This window comes from Canis lupus, chromosome 19 (assembly GCF_003254725.2).
Source record: "Canis lupus dingo isolate Sandy chromosome 19, ASM325472v2, whole genome shotgun sequence".
NCBI lineage: Eukaryota > Metazoa > Chordata > Mammalia > Carnivora > Canidae > Canis > Canis lupus.
Window position 1 is genome coordinate 26,823,451 of NC_064261.1, and position 23,123 is coordinate 26,846,573.

Below are 23,123 nucleotides of genomic sequence, written 5' to 3' on the forward strand. Positions count from 1 at the left end.
CAGTTACCTTCCCATCTCTGGGCTGGTTCTCTTTGATTCATCCTTTTCAATTTTTCCTGAGTATTCCATCTAAGAAGCAAGTCTCATACCTTCCTTCCTGACTCTCACCTAGCACAGGAGTCAGCATTCCACAAACAAACAAATTTCTTCATAGTTACTCTTGGCCCCCATCTCTAGCCACATTCACACCATGTAGGTCACTGTGGTGGAGTGACGTACCCAACTCTACCAAGTTATATTTTATTGACTCTAAGACACTATTCACTGCAAGACATACCATTATTTTATATGCCACTGAGAAAAAATGTTGCCAATCGAAAAATGATGCACCATTGATTGCAAAATGTGTCTGAATATTAGAGATTTTAAAATGAAAAATATGCACCTCAAATTGACAAAATACTTGCCAGCCATGATTTCTTCTATTTCTATGCCATTTCCCATGCTGCACCCTGAAAATCCATCCTACCTGAGCACCCCTCACCATTCCTCAGCTAAGTCTTGCTTGTCCTTTAAAATCCAGCTCAGCACCACTTCTTAAAAACCTTCTCGACCTTATTCTCCCTAAGGCCAGATGGAGTTGTGGCTACCATAAGTCCCACAGATAAAGGTGAACTTCTTGGGTGTTTATTGTACTTTATTGTAACGGTTAATTCATTCCCTGATGAGACATGAGCAGAGACCCTGTATCACCAACACACAGGCAAACACGTAACATATATATTCACCCACTTAATAGATGATATTTTGATGGGGATGAGTATAATTGTGAGAATAAAGGAAGTAAGTGCTAGAGATAAAACATGAAGATCATGATAAACCTGGATGAAAAATCAGAATTGATCCTCTTTAATTTTCTGCAGCATGTCTTTGATCCTAGAAACTTTAAATATAAAAGGAGTCAGAGCCCAGAAGAAATAGAGAAACTGAGTTTCTGCTAGATTTGTGGGCTGCAGAGTCTAAGTGCTGATTCTCTCTGTCTGCAGCCTGGTCTCTTCTGGGCCAAAGAAGCAATAGGTTAGGGATAGCACAAGCAAAGGCCGGCTGCCCCAGGAGTTACTGCACCACTGGCAGCACCTGAACCTCTCTTCTAGACCTTGAGAGCCTAATGCTCATCTGCCCCCATTAGAAAGGCTCACTACAGTAAAGAACAAAATGCTTTAAGAGAGAAGTAATCCCTCCCTCCTTTATGCGTTACTCTTAACTTCAAAGTAATCAACTGTTGTTTATGCATAAAATTTTAATCCTGTCACAAATTTGTATTTTGATTTAATTTGCATATCCCATTTACTGCAAGTCAACATGAAGAGAGACTCAACTAATTTAAACCATTTTTCTCTGGGCCTGAAATCCTTTCAGAAATATTTTCCATTAGGCGACTCAATTATGTCTAATGTGGCTAATGTCAGTGGATTAGAATTTTGCTTAAAGAAACTCATATTTAGAACAGTGAGAATGGGAAGGGGGTGGGAGAACAGAGAAGAGACAATAATTACCTGTCTTTGATGCTACACAGATCAATGTGTAAATCACTAAAATTCCCCAGGGAACCTTGCTGAACTGAAATGAGGTCCTTGGGCTGGTTATCAATAAAGATGAGCCTCATGCAGCCTTGGAAAGCCTTAATGGGATTTAAACATTGGGAATCGGTGAGATTGTCGGGGCACCCTGTGGGACAGAGAAAAAAAATGAAGAAGAATACTGAAATGATCAGTCATTGCTTTGGCGACCTATTGATGGAGGACCTGGAGGTCTAATTATTCTGGGGCTTTTTCATTCACAGCAGTGCATGCATTTTTGTTGTAAATCCTAGCATTCTCACAGAAGGGACAGAATTGGTACAAAACGGGGTGTCCTCAATCGCTGTACAGAACAAAAAACAAAATGTGTTAAAGGGAATACCAATACTACAGCATTTATCTCGTTCTTATTTCTTTTTGCCTGTTGGTAAGCTACCCACCATTCCACCGCGTGGTATACTTCACTCATCCCAAGGAGGCAACATATTATAACTACTTGGGAATGTTGCTTCTGTCTTGAAACACATTCTAAATGCACAATTCAATTCTGAATTACACTTTCAAAGGAAATTATGCTTTGGGTAAGAATGGTGGCAGAGTAATTGTCTGGCTAATTGTTAGCATTAACAGGCTTAGTTCCTGAAAAAGGTACACATAGGAATGTAACTGGAATTTTGAAGAGTTGCGCAAAGCAAACGGCACCAAAGGACGCCGACGCCAAAGGAACTAGGTGTTTAAATGCACATAGTTATAGGGCTATAATAGCACACGTGAAAGGTTAACACCATACCTTTTTAAAGAGTGTTCTTTAAAGAAAACTACATTACACTAATTTAGCATAGCTTGCATCCAGGGCATATCTACTTCTCATTAAGACAGGTACAGAGCAACATAGGTATACGAGTGCTTGTGCTCTTTATAAACTCCATCCCAATGGTTTTAATAGGTTCGGAGCATATGGGAATGCAGGCTTGAAAACATGGCAATAACCCATAAATAATTGGGAATTATTTCAGCCATTCCTAATAGACAGTCACTGCTGGGCTGAAGCCCAGCAGCTGGTTAACAGCTCACAGGCACACTATAAAACGAAGAGAGATGCTACAAGTTCTAATTGAAGCTGTAGAGAGAATTTATGTAAGTTGACTATTATTACTCAAACTCATTTTTCACCTTTCTTAAGTTTATAGTCTACATGTGGGTCGCTTCTTTAAATACTGTTTAAATCACAGATAAATCTTCACCTTCTAAACCCAGTGCCCCCTTAACTTGGGGAAGGCAGACATTTTCCCTTTGAAGCATTGCAGATGCCATCATTATTGAACACTGTTTTCCCCAGAAACAGGTATAAGAATGTTTCTCTCTCTTTGTTGGTGAACATTGCATATGATGCCAAAAATTATGCACTCCGTGACATGGATCTCTGGGACCCCCGAAACTCTTCTTCTGCATCCTTTATGATACATTTGCTAGATGTCCCAACCTAGTGGGTTGTGGAGAATACAGACTTGGGGGTGAATCCCAATTCTAATATTTAAATAAATTATATTACCTTAGTAAACACCAGTCTTATTTTATCTGTGAAATGAGCTAAATTTGCCTATCTTCCAAAGTTGCTACATGAACTAAATGAGGTAAGACCATTTGCAGTGAATGGAAGTGCTCCCTTCTTGGAGGAATCATTGTCCTTGCATACATGGAGAAAACTTAGAATGAAGGACAGAGACCCTTCCTGGGGCCTTAAAAATCAAACCACAAAAATATTGCTCTATGCTGATTCTCTTCCAGGATGCCCCAATAAATATGCTGCACCTATACAAAGCTCATTTTGTATTTCAAAGCTTAACCACATGTCATGACATGAGAGAGATGATTTGTAAATTCCATTTGAGAGACTGTACTTCGTAATTTTACACAATACTTCCTTTCAGTTTCCTAATGGAAAAAGAATTAGCAACCAGAGGACAGGGGCAGCCCATGCCCATATTTGCAAAAGTCAAAGCCAGTTTGTCCATTCTGTGCCCTATTGGAAGCCCTGGGCTATACACTTAAACGCTGACCTTACTCAAGTTTTCCAACAATTTGGCTTTGCTTCCCCATGTCCTAGATAAGGAAGTTCAGGGACTTGCTTAAATTAAGGAAGTTCAGTGTCTTGCTCAAGGTCACACAGTAATTGAGATTACTCTCCAGAGACTTTTTCTAATGCAAACAGATGACTAGGAAATTAGATACTATATTTTTAATGAAATAAATGCCTTGAAAGAAGTAAATATAAATGCACATACATCCATAAAAAGGTAGTGAATTCCTAATCACATATTTTTTATCTTTTCTAGTTTGCCCTGTGTTTTCATCAAAGGGAAGTTCCCTAGGATTCACCTAGCGATGGAGAGAGCTAGTTCTGTACTGTCTGCTCCATGTGGAGCTACAAGTTCATGGACCTTCCCCATTTTTAGAGCCCCATTCCATGAGCATGGCCTGCAGGGATGCCAGGAAGGAATGAACAGATAGGGATTCAGGCAGCAAAGGAGCAAAGGAATAGCCTAGAAAGTTGAACGTGCCGGTTGTGCCTTCCCACCTGGATTTTTCCTTTTGCACATACTGCTGACTGTTAGTACACATTCTCTAAGTTTTCAGCTGACTTTCTCCTTCCCAATGTGATCACAGAGCTTGGCATGACTACAAAAATCTCCTTTGGACATGTTATATAACACTGGCTCTTATAGCTAGTTTTTTTTTTTCTTCTTAACTGACCTAGATAGTTTATATTTGCACAGCTGTTAGAGAGTTGGTTTCTCATTATTTTGTTTTTGGGAGTGGGTACCTATGTGTGTGTGAGAGAGAGACAGTATAGTCAAATTGACAAAAAAGAATCATCAGGGAGAAATAATTGTTCACTGCATTCTCCCTCCCTCTTTAATTCTCAAAAGCTAAGGAATTTACCTCCAAAGTAGTAGCTATTTCCAGAATAGATCTGTACACGGGTAGTATCCTGGGCCGGGGATGCTGCATCATTATCCAGAGAGAGAGTGATGCGGTCCCTTCTGGCGTTGATGCTAACTGAATGCCACAAGCCATCATTCAAGCTGCTGCCTGCAAAAGAAACAGGAAAGGCAAGCATAAGGATGATTGATTGGGGAGGTCTGGAGCAAGTGGGGCTCATCCTCTTCACTTGCTGCGTTCCTGTGCATCCTCAGTATGCTCCCCATGTCTCCTTGTGCTTAAACCAAACCCCCAGTGTCTCCACAAATTTCACCTTTCTTTCTCTGTTTACCACTTTAATTCTATTATTTTCAAAGTGGCTGAACCACATCTAATATGTTTGGTTTCAAAACAAAAGGGCAAAACACAAATTTGTATACTACAACCAAAGGCGTGGCTAAATGAATTGACCTTTTGATAGAAATTCAGAGTAAAAGGTTGAAAGAGAAAATCTCAAAATGCCCATAGAGATTTTATCCCTGGGTGGTGGGGGTTATAGGAGATTTTAGTTTTCTCACAGTTTTCCACAAACGCCTTTTCTGCCTTTTTCAGTAAAAAATCAAAAATAGATCTGAAGCATGGTAAATTCTAATGATGTGCCAGGCAGAGGCAGTGTCCTGTCAGAGAAGTAACGGACTATTTCAATCCCAACATTTTTCCTTAACTAATTAGGTGACACTGGCTGAGTTATCCAGTGAGAATTTCCCTGAACTCTGGCTTTATCATCTGCAAAGATCATAATTCGTAGTTTGTGTTATCATTCAAAGGATCAATTGAGATCTGGTAGGGAAGTTTCAAGGACAGTTGCAGGCATGGTAGGTGTTGATTACAAGTTAATTCCTCTCTTGTTCTCATGCCCCAAATGTCTTTTGTGCACACTACCGTACTGGCCTATCTGACTGAGAATCTGATTTGGGAACTAGTCATGAATATTGGAACTATTTCCTTCTACAAAATATATCATCTATTAAGGTTGTTGGTGCCAAGTACTTGCTGAAGGAAAGATAATCTTATTCACCAATCTGGTCCCAAAGATGTGTCTGTGACAAAAGCACACCACCACGCATGTCTTCCCTCAACAGACATTTATTGTGCCTTGCTAGGTGTTGAGTGGCCTTCTTACTCTTATTGCTCAGTTTTTCCCCTGCAAAATGAGGGAAATGATTGTACTTATACACCGTTGTGAGAATTATACAGTTGTTACTACAGGAGCGCATCTAGCACCGTTCATGTCACATCGTAAGTAGACACTGATGTTAGCTAAAACAAATGGTCAGAATAGCAACTGCAAAATGGTCCCTCATATCTGGAAGTGTGGAGAGAAACAACACCTGGTGTCTATGGTCCATCACTAAATAGAAGAGAAATATGTAAGAAGGATTCAAATACTGTCCTTTGAGTTCAGGGTAGTGGGATACACAAACAAGCAAGCAAAGAGCAACACTTGCAATTTTGGGTGCAGAGAAGAAAGCAAGCCTAAGTAATGGCATGTGAGGGTGCCAAAAAGGCTTCACAAATGAGATAGTGACAGTTCAGGGAAGTTCTGAAAAATGCACAAGAGCTCTCTACTCACAAAGCAAGAGTCCAGGAGACAGCCTATACAAAAAAAAAAAAAAAAAAAAGCGAAGGTCTGGAATGAGAAGCAGGGGGAAACAAGAGGAAGGCAAATGAGAAAGGAATCAATCACGCAGGGGCCTGGCATGCGAAACTAAGGAATGGGTTTCCACAATTTCCTTGGATAAATGATTCTGAAGAGTTCTTTGTTCAAGCCATTCCATCAGAATCTTTGAGGATGACACCCTAGGCATCTGAATTTTTTAAAAGCTCCTTGGGTGATTCTAATGTATAGCCAAGAATGAAAATCGTTGCTTTGGAACAAAGGGAGCCCATGAGGAGTCCTTAGCCTGGGGAAGACCTGGCTGGAGATACTTATCCAAAGACTCTGGTGGCAGAGGACAGCTGGGAGGAATCAGGGCTGGAAGCAGAACTGAGGGAGTCTACTTTTTGCGCTGGCCTCAGGGGACAGAATGAGAATCTCAGCCAAAGTAGCAGCAGTGAAAATGGAGAGCAAGGGATGGATTAAGAGCTATTTCTGGAGGTAGAAGGGATAAGACTTAGGAGAGCCTACGGGAGCAGTCCCTAAGAAACCAGCTGGGAAGCAAGCCCTGAAAATCAGAGCAGAGGTCTGCAGGGCTCTTCAGAACAGCTACTGAAGAGCTTGTGCCCCTGAGCTCTCAGATGGTTGGAGAAGCTGCCCAAGGAGAAGCACAGCACCAGGCAGGGGCCCAGCTGCATTGCACCAGGGCAGCTGTGCCCCATCTGCTCACAATAGGCCAGATGTAAGGGACCCTCCTGCATTTCCAGCCAGCTCCCTAGCAGTCTTCACTGCAGCCCTGAACATCTGCTAGGGGTGAACCCAGGGGCGGCTCAACCTGGTGGCCTTACTTCCTCCCAAAAGCCAGAGCCTGGGTCCTAACCACAGGGTCTCTGCTAATGAGGTAGAGGCTCTGTCAGATGTTTCCTGGTGATGAACATTTGACTTCTGGCAGGGGCATTTGGGGGGCATACCCAGCTGTATGTCGTTACTTCTTTTTACCCTTATTTGCATACTGATTGAAATACATTTGCATAACATAGGAGACTGCATCTGCAGACAATCTATAGACTGTTTAAACTGGAAAGGAGTCAGTAACTAATTCAGTTTAGAGGATGTAAATAGCCCCTAAGGGCCCAGTGCCCTGCTAAGCATCAGGATACAATAAGAAAGAAGCCACAGACAGAGATCAAGGGGAGTGTCCTACCTAATCAGAGATACATCCTCTAGTCATTTTACAAATGAAGGTGGCCTAAAAGAATAAGTCTGACCCCCCTGAGTGGCAGGGCAAGAGCACTGGCCTTTGAAAGCTGAGTCTGGGTCTCCCCCACCCCACCCCCCTTCCCAGATCACTATCCTTGTCACTCCCTTTAACATCAATTGCTTGGTTGGTTGTTTTCTTTTTCCTTTTTTCATTTTTCCTTCTTTTTTTTTTCTTCCCTTTTTACTCTGCTTTTCTTTTTGGTTTGATCTTTTTGATCTTTTCCTCCATGGTCCTGAGTCCCTGCAGGGGAGCCTGTGTGAAATCTTCACTCTTCTGAAGAAAATTATTGGGGCAGTAGTTCCCCATGCTGACCACACAAAGGGCACCTGGGGAGCTTCTGAAAAGACAGGCCCCTGGGCCCCACACCAGGTTAATTAAGGCAGGCTTCAGGGGTGGTCCCCAGGCCTTGGAAGTTTCAAAGATCCCCAGAGTCAGTTGTGCAGCCTGGGTTAAGAACTACATCATTTGAGGTTTCCAGAGAGGGAGAAAAGAAGCTGGGAAAGAAAAAGCTGGTTTTAGAGAGGGGCTGAGCTGGGAACAAATTCCAAGGCAAGCAAAGTGGTATGTTTCCTTCTAAAAATCTGCTTTCTGTCTAGGTCCTCCTTCCTACTTCATCCTGTTAATAGCTATAATATATATAACACTGCTAGGGGTCCTTCAAGGTTTAGTTTCTAAGAATTCTTTTTTTAAAGGTACAGGTTTAAGTGCTATTAATTATACATAAATTAGGGAAAATCAATTCTATTGGGTTGCTTTCCTCCCCAAAACCTCCCCTGAGACAAAAAGTTCTGAAAGAATAGAAGTTTTCAGTGGAGAGAATGGGGAAGCACTAGCTTTGAGGTCAGGAACACCTGATGGGGAAAAGCCCCTGGAGGTGTAATTAGAGTCACTTTGGAGTTCTAAGCATTCAAATGTGGGATTTGGATTCTGGAAAGAATGTTGGATGATGACAAATGTAACTTTTCTGACCTTCAGAGTGATGTCAAATAATATTTGCCATCTCCCAGACAAAACATAAAAACCAATATGCAAAGTTAGTGGATAACAACTAAGTTAGTGGGAAACAAGAAATTTCATATAGTGTTTGTGGCAACATAAGTTTGTGCATTAAATGGAAGGCAAAATATCAAACAAAGTAAAAAAAACCCTAAAATATGATACCTCATTCTCCATAAATTATATTGCAAAGAATTAATCCTAAAATAGCACAAGAGCTGCAGCCAAGATTTATCGTGAAAAGGCTTCATAACGCTATTATTTCCACAGATCAAAAATCCACAATTACCAATGTTTCCAGGTTAGCTAAATCAAATATGGTGTATTTAATAATACAAAATATAATGCAGTCATTAAAAATTATAATGTCCAAGAATGCATGTGAAATCCTGATAAGTGAAAAACTCAGGCTAAATAGTATGTGTAGTTATGGTTTCCATTTTGTTAAAAATTCCTAGAAAGAGAAAATGCAGAATGATCTGGAATGATTAATTCTTTTTTTTTTCCTCTCATACAGAGTACTGGAAATTTCAAATTTCTAAAAACAAAATGTACAAGTTTTATGATTTTTTTTAAGAGTAACAAACAGTTTAAGTTGAGATAAAGGATAGGAAATGTTTTGATTCTTTCTCATTTCTTGCCCTCATGGTTTAAAGCAGCTGCTCCCAGTTTCCTGAATCCAGCCTAAGGCATTCAGATAAAGATCCTTTACAAAAAGGGTTAAAAAAGATGTTCTGTGCTTTGCTCAGGATCCAAGCCAAGACTGAAAAGTTTTTCTCCGTGAAAAAAAAAAAAAAAAAAAAAATATATATATATATTTTTTTTTTACGATTGTAAAAATAGCTAATAATGCATGCTAACAGTATCTAATAACCGCAATGTGTCAAGCACTTTAAATGTATAATTCCTAACTCTTACAATGGTCCAGAAGGCCAAGTTTTATTGTTCTCATGCTATAGATGCTAAAATGAAAAGCCAGAGAAGCTGCTCAGGTTCACGTGGCTACTGGGTTGGAACCAGAATTGAAGGGGTGGTTCCGGGGACCCAGACTGAGCTCCTGCTCTCCACATCACCAAAGCCAGCCCTGCCCTGCTTCTGGAACTGATGGCCAATTACGTCTGCAAAGGTCTATTTTCTGCCATTGAATTCAACTTTGTGTTTCATTATTTATATTTTTGAAACAGTTTGAGATAAAATTCACATACCATACAATTCATTTATCTAAAATGCACAATTTAATGGTTTTTAAAATATTCACAGAGTTAGGCAACCATCACCACAATTAATTCTAAAGCATTTTATAACCCCTCAAAGAAATGCTGGAACATGCAGCTATCACTTCCCTAATCTTCTCACCCCTTTACCTCCCACCCTAGTCAACCATGAGTCTGCTTCTGTCTGTATGGATTTCTGTCTCCTGGGCACTTACTATACATGAAATCATACCCTAGATTCCCTTTTGTGACTGGATTCTTTCACTTAGCACCTTTTCAAGGTTCATCCTGTGCTATAGCTTATATCAGGATATTTTTATAGCTGAATGATACTCCATTGTAGGGCTATATCACATTTTATTTATCCATTGCACTGATTGATGGACATCTGGGTTGTTTCCATTTTGGAAAGGATTATAAATAATGTTTCTGTGAGCATGTGTGCACATTTCTGTGTAGAACTGAGCTTTCGGTTTTCTTAGATGTGCATCTTGGAGTACAAGTGCTCGGTCATATGTAACTCCATAGTTCATCTTTGGAGGAAATGCTGTTTTCAAAGTGTCTACACCAGTTCATCTTCTCACAAGGAAACTTCCATTTTGACAATACAGAGTTCAAACTTTGATCCGGGCCTTTTGTGGATCTTCTAGCTTCTAAGAATTAAAATACAATCCAACTACTGTTTCTTCTTAGAATTCTACTTAGATCTGACTTGGCATTCTAGCTAATTACTTTGATTTTAGTTTTCCAGATAAGTAATATTATTGAAGATTTATTTATTTTTTTAAGATTTTATCCATTTATTCATGAGAGACACAGAGAGAGAGAGATGCATAGACACAGGCAGAGGGAGAAGCAGGCTCCATGCAGGGAGCCCGACGCGGGACTCCATCCCGAGTCTCCAGGACCACACTCCGGGCCGCAGGCGGCGCTAAACCGCTGCGCCACCGGGGCTGCCCTATTATTGGAGATTTAATATGACTTTTTATTTTCTTTTTTATTTTTAAAGATTTATTTATTTGAGAGACAGAGAGAGAAGGAGGGGCAGAGAGAGGGGGAGAATCTCAAGCAGACTCCTCACTGAGCGCAGAGCCAGTTGTAGGGCTTAATATCATGACCCTGTGATCATGACCTGAGCGGAAAACAAGAGTCAGACACTTAACCAAGTTCGCCACCCAGCACCCTTTAATATGCTTTTTTTAGTACACTTTGTGATGAGATCTTCATAGCAACATACAGTTCACATTTATTGGAACTGAGACTCAAGAGAAGTTAAGTAATAATCTGAAAGACCTAAAATCTTTTTTTTTTTTTTTTTTTTTTTTTTTTAGAAGTAAGGTTTTCCTTGAAGCAGTGTCCTTCAATAATCCACTGGCATTGGATCATTCAGACAGTATGATTCTTAGAGAGGGTAGGCTGTTATGCACTATGCTTCTTGTAGGCATGTTTAGCAGCATCCCTGACTCATTAGAGCCAGTAACAGTCCCCTACTCCTAGGAGCAAAAATGTCTCCAAATACTGACAAAAGTCGTTTGGGTGGGTTTGGGGGAATGGGAGCCTGGGGTGAGTGGATGGGGAATGTTGGTTGGGAATGACATGTTAAATAATTTTGGAGGCTGCAGAGCCTGGGTGCTCTCTCTCTTTCTCTCTCACTCCTACTTTCTGTATTTTTCTTGTCCTTAAATACCTAACAGGTATTTGCATTTTAGATTTCATCTTATTTCAGTATCTCTCTTGATGGTTTGAATACAGAACCTTTGAAACCTGGCTGTCCCAGGACCCCTAAGCAAGAGCTGTTAGAGCCACATGCCAACATGCAGAGATTCAGCCCAGGCCAGAGCAAAGTTCTCAAAGACTCTATTTCCAACCCTGGAAATAACTTGTCACAGATTTCCTCAATGCCTTTATTCACCTGTTACCCCTTGCTCAAGGCCCTGTCACTTATAATTTCTAGAAATTTAGACAGATTTCTTAATCTCTCTAAACCTGCTTCTTCATCTGTAAAATAGAGGCAGAATTACCTGGATTGGCTTGGAAGTTTCTAGGGTTTATCTTGTCTAGAAAACCCAGTTCAGGTGTTTTTTCCACACCCTGTCATGTCTACCTTTACTTAATAGTTCAAAGGTAGTTTCAATTTTTGTGAGAACAAAGTGGGGAATACATAAATAATTGAATAAAGCAATCTTAAAATGCCAATCACATCGTAAAAGAGCATATTACAATTATTAGTACCATTATGCTACCATTTAGATCCTGAGTTCTATTTTTTTTGGATGCTGTTTATTCATAAATTATCAAATTTTATTAACTCTTCCTTATATAGTAGACTGAATTCACATTTTTCCTCAAATTCCCTCTCTAGCCTTTATTTTATCCTTTATCACTATAGCTGGGAATTTTTGTGATGGCCTCCCTCTTTTCCCAGCCTCTGACTTCTTTCTGGTACAGGACAGCCTACTAGATTGAACTGCCTAAGGAACACCTCTTAGCAAATGTCATTCTAGTGGGTCATGAAGCCCAGAGAACAAATCTCAAACTGCTTAGCTTCACAATCTATGCCTTCTATAATCAAGTCTCCGTCTATCCTCTCAATCCCATTTCCTAGTATTCCTACCTAAATTTCCTACTGTAGCTAGGCTAATACATTCATTATGCTCCAAGTGAATACATTTACCTAATCAGTGCCTCTACTCCTAGCTTTCCAATATCCAAGCCCATCTCCCTGTCCTCCAATCCCCATATTTGTTCTAGAGCTTCTTCTCCTCCACTGTAGGGACAGAAAGCATACAATTTTTAAAAATTTATTTATTTAAGAGAAAGAGAGTAAGGGGAGGAGCAGAGGGTGATGGGAGTGAGAGAATCCCAAGCAGACTCCCCACTGAGTGCACAGCCCAACTAGGGCTCGATCTCAAGACCCTGAGATCATACATAACCTGATCAAAAGAGTCAAACCTTTAACTGACTGAGCTATCCAAAGGCATTAGGAAGCATATATTTTTTTGACTTTCTATCCTAATCACCTAGCATAGTTCAGGGCTTATAACAAGTGCCAAATGAATGAATGAGTCAGTTAATACACCAAGAAATGAACAAAGCATGTTTATCTTGACCAGACCAATATAATTATTTCTCCTTCCAAATTCCTAGAATATCTGCTGTCTGATTTATGCATTTAGTTAATATCATTTACTGCTTTTTACCATTAATTAACAATGCATCACTGCAAGTCTCATCTCCTCAATGAGATTACAAGTTCCTGGGGGTCAGGCTCTGAGTCCTGTTTTGGTATCCCCCTCAGCATCAACAGGGCAGCATCCTGTCCTCTCCAAATGCTCATTGATTGATTTTGCATCTCACCAGCTGAAGTTCCGCTGCCAAGTGTTAGCAGCAGGATCTCCCTGGTTCTTGGGCCATAAATCACAGGTTAAACCTTTCCTAGTTATTAGAGCCTGGTCCATATGTCAGGGTAACTTGGATCCCAGAAACTCTTGGTCAGGGTATGCAAGGAAAACATCTGGGTTTGTGATCCATTAGAGTCAGACAGGAAATGTGACATATTTGTGGCTGATGTTTATGCCCTTGTTTCCTTGATATAGACTTGAATGCTCAGCCCCAAAATCTACATGGTAAAAAATCAAGCTCAATTTCAGAGACAGATATTTCTCAATCACCTTCACAATACAGTCCAAACTCAGATGTCCCTGCCAGAATGTTGCTTTATATTTTGTCTGTCCTCTTTTGCCTTCTGTGACCCAGTCATCCTGGGTTACCTGTAGATTCTTATACTTCTAGATCTCCTACTTCTCTCCTCTGATTGGAACATTCTTTCATTCCCTCTTTGGCCAAATTCTATCCTTTCTTCGAAACCAAGCTGTGTTCACCCTGCCCCTGGAAAAACTCTTCTTTCTCACTCATCCTCTCCTCAATGCTCCCCCACTATCCTAAGCATGTGTCGTCTTGCACTACAAATGCCTTAAGACCATCCCTTCCAGCTATGCCTATGAGCTCCTGTGGGCAATGCCTCCATCCTCAGGCCTGAGTATAGCGCCAGCCGAGAGTAGACACTTCAAAACCTTCCTGAATTAATAGAGGCAAAGTCAATTATATAAGATAATTATCAAAGCAAAAAATAGGAACAAGCAAAGGAAGTGAAATCAGGTTTGTATTAGAGTATTCTGATGTAGTAATAAAAATCTAGCTCCCTCAGTTCCTTTTTTGATTAAGTGGAAAAAAAGAAGAGTAAGCTATGAAATAAAATAACACCACTGTCATTACTCAGACTTGACAAAGCTGCAGATGCCCAAGAGATCACTGTTTTGGTAAACATTTCCAACCTTTGCAGGATATCTTGAAACTCAAGCAATTGCATTTCTCAGTTTCCCATAAAATGGAATGCCTCATCATATTTCTGACTTTTGAAACTTGAACTCTGTTCTCAGCAGACAGCTTGTTGTGACCATCATAGCCTTGTGGCTATTTATGTATTTGCCCTCGCTAATGGAATTTTCTCATCAACATTATCTTAGCTGAAATACAGAGGCATTAATGACAACTTAATTGAAGCAGTGGACGAAGTTCACAAAGTTATCATGTTTACTTGATGTACAGATGGTGGCTAGATACAAATGACTTATATGAAAAAGGACAATATTTGGGGAGCAGCTCTGTTAATTGCAGGGCGGTAGCCTAAAACCATCTGGCCACAAGTATTAATCAGGGTGAGCACTTCTATCTTGAATGATACAGTTCTTCAAGCCATATCTTCACCTCTGGGAGTTCCACTGGCCTTTATCTAATTAGTACTTCCACTAAATGTAGCTCATCCCTAGTTTTGACACATTATGCAGCATAAAACTGTGGTAACATGAATGTTTGTTAAAAAAAATCACTATTAACACTTCTTTCACTATTAAAATTACATCCTTCTGAATTATTTTGGAGGTCAGCTCTACTGGTTTATTCATTTAGGCAGTTGCTTATACATTGGGCAAATAGTTATTGAAAACCTGTTATCAGCAAGGTGCTATAATAGAACTTGGGCAAACAGTGATGAGCAAGTCAGTATTATTACTCCCATGAATCTTTACATTGTAATGGGCAGAGGAGCAACGAGTAACCAATTAATAGACACATGATTGATATACATTGTTATGGACTGAATGGTGCTCTCCAAAATTCATAGGCTGAGATTCTAACTTTCAATACCTGAGAATAAGTCTATTTGGAGACAAGGACCTTTAAATAGATAGTTGAGATAAGATGGGGTTATATGAGTGGGCCCATATCCAGTATGACTGATATCTTTACAAGAAGATGATATTAGGTCTCATGAACTATGAAAATAAATTTCCAAGTCACCTAGTCTACGGTGTTTGGTTATAGTTGTCACAGCAAACTAATTCACACACATACACATATCTTCAGGGCAAATGCTACATAGGAGAAGACCTAGATGGCTGGGTGATGGAGCATCTGGCTAGCTTTGGAAAGGTTTCTTAAAAAAATATCAATTGAGATGCATTCTCAAAGATTAGTGGGATGATGTTGACCATAGTTCTAGAACTTAATTCGTTTAAACATAGTCAATGTTAAATAGTGTTCAGATAAACATTCATCATGGCTGTTATCTAAGGTTATGCCATTAGAATTTCATCCTATCTTCAGTCACGTAAGTATAGAACATGGATAGCTAATCAGAACATATAGCTTAACTGGTATTTTTGGAATGCCATTTCTAGAATTCTTCCTATTCAAGCTATTATATAGTCATACTGAGAGTTGCAAGGTGGTTTAGGAAATACAGTGAACACAATTGCTTGTACCTAGAAATTAAATGGAGTAAGCTGGGAGGGTCTCTTTAATAAGCTCTTGGCCTTAACTGAAAATTTTTCCATGGCATCTGGTTGATTTCTAGATCTTTGCTTGTTGTGTCTCCTCTTACCCAAGAATTCTGTTCTGTACCTGTGGACTGATTTTTACTTTCCTTCTTCCAGCTTATAATCATTCAGTGGTGCCTAGCTATTAGGTTGACATCTCTCATTTTGGAGACTTCCTCTTCCATCTCTCAAGTTTCACTCATCTCTTAATCCTGAAAACTCCACTCTGAGTTTGATGACTCTAGTGATACTGAGGAAAGCTTTGGATATATTATTCTTCTATTGGAAAACCAAAACTGGTCTTTATGTCATTTGACCTTACTGGTGCTTGTTCTACTTTCTGCAGTGACATAAACATATAAAAACCTTCAACTATGAGAAAGCTTGTTCCATATTCAAAGATTCTTGTCATGTTTCTGTCCTTGTCTCTCCACCTGTAATAGCTCCAGTACCTACAACTGTTCCTCTATTAACACGGTTTGAAGATCTTATACATTCTGATCAGTCCCTTACTCTCTCTCTCTCTCTCTCTCTCTCTCTCTCTCTCTCTCTCCTAGTTCAGTTTAAAGAAGGTTCCCCAAAACCAACTTCTCATATTGGGATTTTTGGCTCCTAACATGTCACTGAGAGTCAGTCACATGCATAACCCTTCTAGGACATCCAAGCCTCATTCACAAAAATCATTGTATGGCAAAGGCCAAGTTCACCTTTCTTACTGCACAAAATGTACCACAATTTGGGATGTGAGAAACATGATCTCAGACAGTGAAGGCCATTTACCATATTTTCAAAAGAAGACTCTTGGGTTGATGATTTCCTTGAAGATAATAAGGAAAAGGGCTGACCTCTGCTGTTCTTCAGGAACTCATAACAGACTAGAAGGGTTTTTACTAATTTTAAACCAAATCTCCCCTTTAGCAGAACAGAACAATGAGATCTAACAGAACAAGAGTTATTCACATTCTACATCCATGCAGAGCCCAGGTAAGCCAGAGGCCTGAACGCTGAAGCCTGAGTTCAAGCTTTTTGCCCAGGCTCACTTTTCTGTGGGGAGTTGACATTTTAAGAAACATCAAGTAGAAAATGCAGATTCCAAAACTTAATGACTGAAGCCCCCAGACCTCTTCTTCCTATTCTCATTCCCCAGCATCCTCCCATCAGAAAAATAAAAATAATATTGAAAGTCCAGATAAAATTTAAAATACTTATAGTGATGCTAGCTTTTGCTCTAGAATATTTAATGTTGCACACAAAATTCAAAACACTCATCCCTGATTCTTCAAGGAAACAGGGTTGGTGGTATTATTTACCTGCATACAATTCCCTGTTCTCTTAGTCACTTAGATGAATTTGGATGATACCAACCTCCATTTTCAGTATCTCTAAGAGTCTAAAATGGCACCTATTTCCTACATTAAAAAATAGAACAGAGTATCTATTGCCCAATGAACAGGTGTGGATTTGAGGGATGGAGTAGTCCCTGTGACGCATGGCACCTCATGAAATGTAGTCAAAAACTGAGAGTTTGAAATGCATAAAGTAGAAAATCCAGGTGTTTGTTCATTTATTTAAGATTTGCCTATATATATCTTTTCTGGTTCATGAAAGGAGAAATTGGAAAATTTCACCATGCAGCAGGACACTTTGAAGGTATTTTTTCTGTTCCAGGGCAGCCCCAAGATCCAGGTGGGGCTTGGAGCATGGGGTTATCAGGATGGGAAAGGCTCTACAATACAGGGCAAAGTCTTTGGAAGCAGTACCTCATGCTGCTTTAGTACCCTTAGTCTTTAGATGATAATCTTACTAAGGAAGTGGCACTAAGTATTTATGCCATATATACTTAATGAATACCAGAATGTGCGTGTGAGTGTGTGTATGTTTGTGTATTGAAATATAGATATGGATTATTTATTTTATAATATAATACAGGCAAACTTTAGCTAAATTATATAAGAAGTCTTAAAGACAAATGGACTCACCATCTTGTGTTAATCCCACCCAACCCAAGAATCCATCAATGGGACCACCAAATAAAATGTTCTAGGAAGAACTAACTTTAGACAGTAGATAGCTATTTACCTGAATAGCTTGTTGAACATATGTCTATAGATCTTTCCTCCAAAGTTCTCTTACATTTGAATTACAATATAAAACATGAATATGGCTGGCAGCAAGTTCTAGTATAAAGACCACAAACTTAGGAATCCAAAGGAAAATCCTGAGGTTGAACACCATCTTGGTCAGCTTAACTCAAATTTTTTGGTTCCCAGTTTCATCGTATGCATGTTGGGAAAATAATAACCACCTCATAAGTTTCATGTTTGTTTTTTACCTGCAGTATTACACAGTGCCTGACCTGCAAGAGATCTACAATGATTGACGACTCTACTCTTGCGTCATTTACAGTGAAAGGATGTCCTCAACTTTTCCTCATCTCCACATGAACAAGGCTTACAAGAAAGACAATAAAAACAAAAAAATAAAGAAAAACATAAAGAAAGGATTACACCATTTTCTTTCATCTTCTGGAAACTTCATCACCTAGAACAACCTAATTTATATGCTTCCTACTTTGAGGATGCACTTAGTTTGCACTTCTGTCCCAATCTCCAAAACAAAGAGCTATGTACACTGTAGGAAGCTCTGAAAACAAGAGTGAATGAGCCAGGCATCTCTCTACCCTCGCTTCCATGGGGGTTGCCTTCTCTTTAGACCCAAGATGTTAGAAACACCTGAACTAGTCTCCAATTAATCTTTAAATATCTGGATTCCCTGCCCCACTAACAAAATGCAGTGTGCTACTGTCTGTTTTCCCTGATGCACCTACCATATGTCACGGTAGCTCCACTTGGCTTCAAACATCATAGGGACAGTTGCCATTACCTTCTACTTTTTCATACGAGGCTGTCATCCCTTAGAAAGCCATTATGATCTCAAGTACTTCGAAAACAAGTTTCCTCAGAAACGTGAGGAACAAGAAAGCTATTTTTGTTTGACTTTTTGTTTTTTTTTGTTTTGTTTTGTTTTGCTTGTGTCTCCCCACCCCACCACCAAGATAGAAAAATTCCAGCAGACATACGGCATAGCTCCAATTCAAAGAAAAAATGAGGGAAGTTCAAATTTTCCAAAATTCAGAGATTCTTTTTGGGGAAAGAATAAACCAAGAGTTTTTGAGACAGACTTCAAGAACTCAGTCAGCACATTTTAAAAACTTCCTTTCACTTGTTTCATTTCTTGAGAGACAGGTCTGAAATAACAGATGATTTCCTCTCCTTCTGCAGCTTGGTAACGTGGCAGCTTTTACCAGCCTCTCTCAGTCATAAACGTGTTTTAATGGACTGACATGTGCTTAATAATACAGGCAGCACCTGGATGTTTTAGAGCAAAGTGCCGCCAGGGCCTATCCTGTATTAAAACTGCATTATTGACCTGAGGCCTACAAGTCTCTATACTCAAACATCTCACCGATTAGAGAGAGAAACAACCTAGTGTCAGTTCACATTTTTCTTCTTCAAATAGGGAGGACTGAGGTTTAACTTTTATAACTCTGAACATGAATATTATGCTTCTAAGTGATTAACTCACCTCCATTACTAGAAATTTCATAAATTTTATAAAAGTTCTATGACTTCCCAAATTGACTCAGCTTTTATGACTCTATGGAGTAAGGAGGCCCCTTCTAGCTATAGGTCTTGAGTCAGCATGGAAGGAAAAGGAATTTGTTGAATAGCTTCTCAACACTGTGCTTAGGATTTTAGACACATTATCTCATTGAATCATCATCATGGCAATCACTTGATGTAAGAGTTTTTTTTTGTTTTTTTCATTCATGTTATAGGCAAATTCTGAGATGGTCCCCAGTGATCCATGACTCCTCATATCCACAGCTTTGTAATAACCCCTGTGCCTTGAGCAAGGGCTAAGGCACTTGTTTCTTTACTGAACAGAGCATGGTAAAAGTGATGGAATGTCACTCCTGGTGTTAGGTTATAAAAAGACTATGGCTTTTGTCTTGAGTGTTCTTTCTCTTCCTTGAATCACTCATTTTGGGGTAAAAGTGCTATCATTTCATGAGGCAGCCTTCTGGAGAGGCCATGAGATAAACTTGGAAGTACATTTTCTGAGGACTGCCAACAGTCATATAAATTAGCTTGGGAGCAGATTTACCCATAATTGAACTTTGAGATGACAGTTGCCCCTGCCAACAACTTGATTACAGCCAGAATTATCCAGCCAAGATGCCCCTGCATTCCTGACTCTTATGAACTAGGACACAATAAACATTTTCAACCACTATATTTTGGTATAGTTTGTTACACAACCATAGGTAACTAATACACTCTCACTTACATATGAGAAAGGTTAAGAAGTTTATTCAGGGCCATAGAACAGTAAGAAAAGTAGGTGTGTTTTGAACCTAACTAAGTTCCAGACCCAAACTCTCCTGCTATTCTGGGAGTTTAATGGACTTTTTGTTCACTTATTGGCATATGAAGTTCTCCCACAGTCTGACCTGACGTTGGGTATTAAGCCGTGCCCTTTATATTTACATCAATTTTCTCTTATTTATTTGGATAACAAAACTCGTAGTCCAGTGGGAGAAGGAAGACACTTAAAGAAAAATACAATGTAGTATATATAGTTAAGGATGGCTATTGGCCCAAGACACACAGAGAACAGTATTTGATTCAGACTGTAGAACCAGGGAGGCTTTTCAAATGTTTCGTTGACCTGGGAACATGCCTCATCCCCTAATATAATGCCTAGCATGTGGTCTAACCTCAGTAAGTACTTGTGGACTAAGTCAATACTGCCTCTGGAAGAACAGGCAACATTAGTAAGATAATAAAAGGAGAAGGAGGGAAAAAAATTCTGCTGTCCGACATTGCATAAACATCACACAGAAGAGTGAGGGTTTTGAAAAAACATGACTTAGTCCTAAATCTCTTCTGTATTGCTACATATTAGAATCTATGTTATAGCGCCATAAAAGTCTTTCCAAAATTCAGCTATTCAAGGACTAATTTAAAAAGTTTTGCCAGGGATCCCTTGGTGGCTCAGTGGTTTAGCGCTTGTCTTTGGCCCAGAGTGTGATCCTGGAGTCCCAGGATCAAGTCTTACATTGGGCTCCCTGCATGGAGCCTGCTTCTCCCTCTGCCTGTGTCTCTGCCCCTCTCTCTGTATGTCTCTCATGAATGAATAAATAAAATCTTTAAAAAATAAAAATAAAAAAATAAAAAAGGTTTGCCATACTTAGATGCCATATGTATCAGTATTTACTTAATATCTTAAAAATATACTTTAAAAACATTTTATTTAAAGATTTTTATTTATTTAGGAGCTAGGGAAGGGACAGAGGGAAAGGGAGGAGGGGGAAGGGCAAAAGGGAGAAGGAAAAGCAGACTTCCCGCTGAGCAGGGAGCGGCTTAGTTCCAGGACCCTAAGATCATGAGTTGAGCCTAAGGCAGATGCTTAACTGACAGAGCCACCAGGTGTGCCTGAAAACTATTTCTTAAAACTGGCTAATTAGAAAAAAAAAAAAAAAAAACCTGACTGATTGTTACTCAAAATAAAATTTGGTGGCTGTAAAAGGTCCATGGTAATGTGTATGATATACAGGGAAACTACAGACTCTGAAGCCAGAGAATTCAGGGTGAATTCGTAGCTCCATCACTTAATAACATGTGACTTTAGAAGTTACTGAGCTTCCATGACTCTCCATTTCCTTATCTACAAAGTACCTATAAAATACTTGGCTGAACAAAAAAAGCGACCTAGCAGTTGTCAGCACAAAGTACCTGTGAGGATTTCAGCTGTGCGTTCGGTCATTTTCTGAATCACAAGTCTCACGGTTCCACCCTCCAGGCTCAGCAGCAGGGTCCCCGAGCCCTCAGACAGCTCTGTGGACAGAAGCAGACCATCCTTGTTCCATGTTCGAAACTGGAAACTCACTGAGAGCCCATCAATTTGGGGTGTGCCGGGCAGCAGCAAGTAACTGCTGCTGGAGTTGACAAATGTGATGGGAACAATTTGTGGTTCAGAGCAGGAAAAAGTGACATTGCCCTGGAAAACAATAAAAATCAAACATATAAAAGCCATTTTTTATTCTGCAATCTGACAGCTGATATAAACAACCACCTGGAGCTGACCTTATTTATTTATTTTTTAAATTTTATTTACTTATGATAGTCACATAGAGAGAGAGAGAGAGGCAGAGACACAGGCAGAGGGAGAAGCAGGCTCCATGCACCGGGAGCCCGATGTGGGATTCGATCCCGGGTCTCCAGGATCGCGCCCTGGGCCAAAGGCAGGCGCCAAACCGCTGCGCCACCCAGGGATCCCTGGAGCTGACCTTAATTTCAAGATTATTCCACATTCAGCTGCAAGATCTTAAAGGAAAAAATATGTCAGCTTTGTTCAGATACACCTATGAGACTGTTTCCATTCCTCTTTTATGTATTACATGGATTTCTCTGTTATCTGTGAGAAAGGCCATAGAAGACCCCAGTTGGGGTAGGCGATGGGATGGAAAGAGTCAACATTTCCTAAGGAAAGAGATACAAAAACAAGCACGTTCATCCATTGAATAAATACATACTGCAAATCAATCATAGGCTAAGAGGGGATACAGTTTGAAGAGATACACATGAAAAACTTTGTTACAACATAGAATGTGCTACAGGAGAGACTGACACAAGCTCCCAGGGGAGCCTGGTGGAAAAAATAACTAGCAAGCAAAGATTTCACAAGGGAGGTGATGCTTTTCTGGAAGGAGGTGGGGAAGGAGAGAAGTGAAAGTGCCTGGCTAGCCTTTTCAGCAAAATGGCATGTTGTGTACCAAGATTTGGAGAAATTAGCAAAATGGCATTCCTGGGAATTACAGGGAACTTGTCATTGCTGAACATTAAGTGAGGCAGGGAGGCCATGAAGGAGATAAGATGAGAAAGATGAGTAGAAGCAGAATTGAAAAGCCCTTTAATGTTTGCTCAAGTTATCATCTAAGCTTACAAACAATAAAGTGACACTGGTCAGATTTTAAGGTATAAAGAGGATTTTTAGTAGCATGAGGAGCATATGGGAAGACTAGAGGTGGGGAATATTAAGTGTGCATCCACCAGGACCAGGAAGAGAAAGAGGAAGATTATTCTTTGCAAAAGTGAGGGAAAACTGGTTCAAGTTTTCCAGGGGTGACCACCCTGGCTGCCTGAGTTCAACTTTCCACTACGGTGGCCACACAGGGAGCTTAGACACATAGTGCAGCTCCCGGTACTGGAGCAGGTTAATTGTTCAACTCCAAAATCCTCATAGTCTGGAAAAACATCCATAGGTCCCAACCATGTCTGTTTATGATAGCCCTGCATTTCTGAAAGCAAACAGCAATCTCCAAACTGATACCAGAAGCACATTTCTGATGGTTCACTCATCAATCATGCCTCCATGAGTCCATGCTTATATTAATCATTTGTTGTAGTTGCGTAGATGTTTCCTCTTCTTTGGGTTGGATCCCCAGAAGTTAATTAATGTGTCAAAGGGCAAGGCCCTTGATATGCATTAAGAAATTGCCTACAGTTCATATTGCCCCACTGTGCCTGGCAGTAGGCCAAGTGCCCACATACATACCTCACATTTTCTGTACAGTAACACTGTATCCATTTAAATAGTTCACCAACTAGGCTT

At 39.9% G+C, this 23,123-nt stretch overlaps 1 protein-coding gene across 2 annotated transcripts in view; it reads right to left on the reverse strand.

Annotated features, from left to right (window-relative positions):
- CNTNAP5 (contactin associated protein family member 5) overlaps positions 1-23,123 on the reverse strand; it is a 796,284-nt gene that overhangs the window by 350,380 nt on the left and 422,781 nt on the right. For both annotated transcript variants that reach the window (XM_035702065.2, XM_035702066.2), the window contains exons 8-10: positions 21,245-21,509; positions 4,464-4,613; positions 1,497-1,668 (exon numbers count right to left, since the gene is read on the reverse strand). In XM_035702065.2, the coding sequence (XP_035557958.1) occupies positions 1,497-1,668; positions 4,464-4,613; positions 21,245-21,509 (587 nt within the window). The remainder of the gene's footprint in view (positions 1-1,496; positions 1,669-4,463; positions 4,614-21,244; positions 21,510-23,123) is intronic.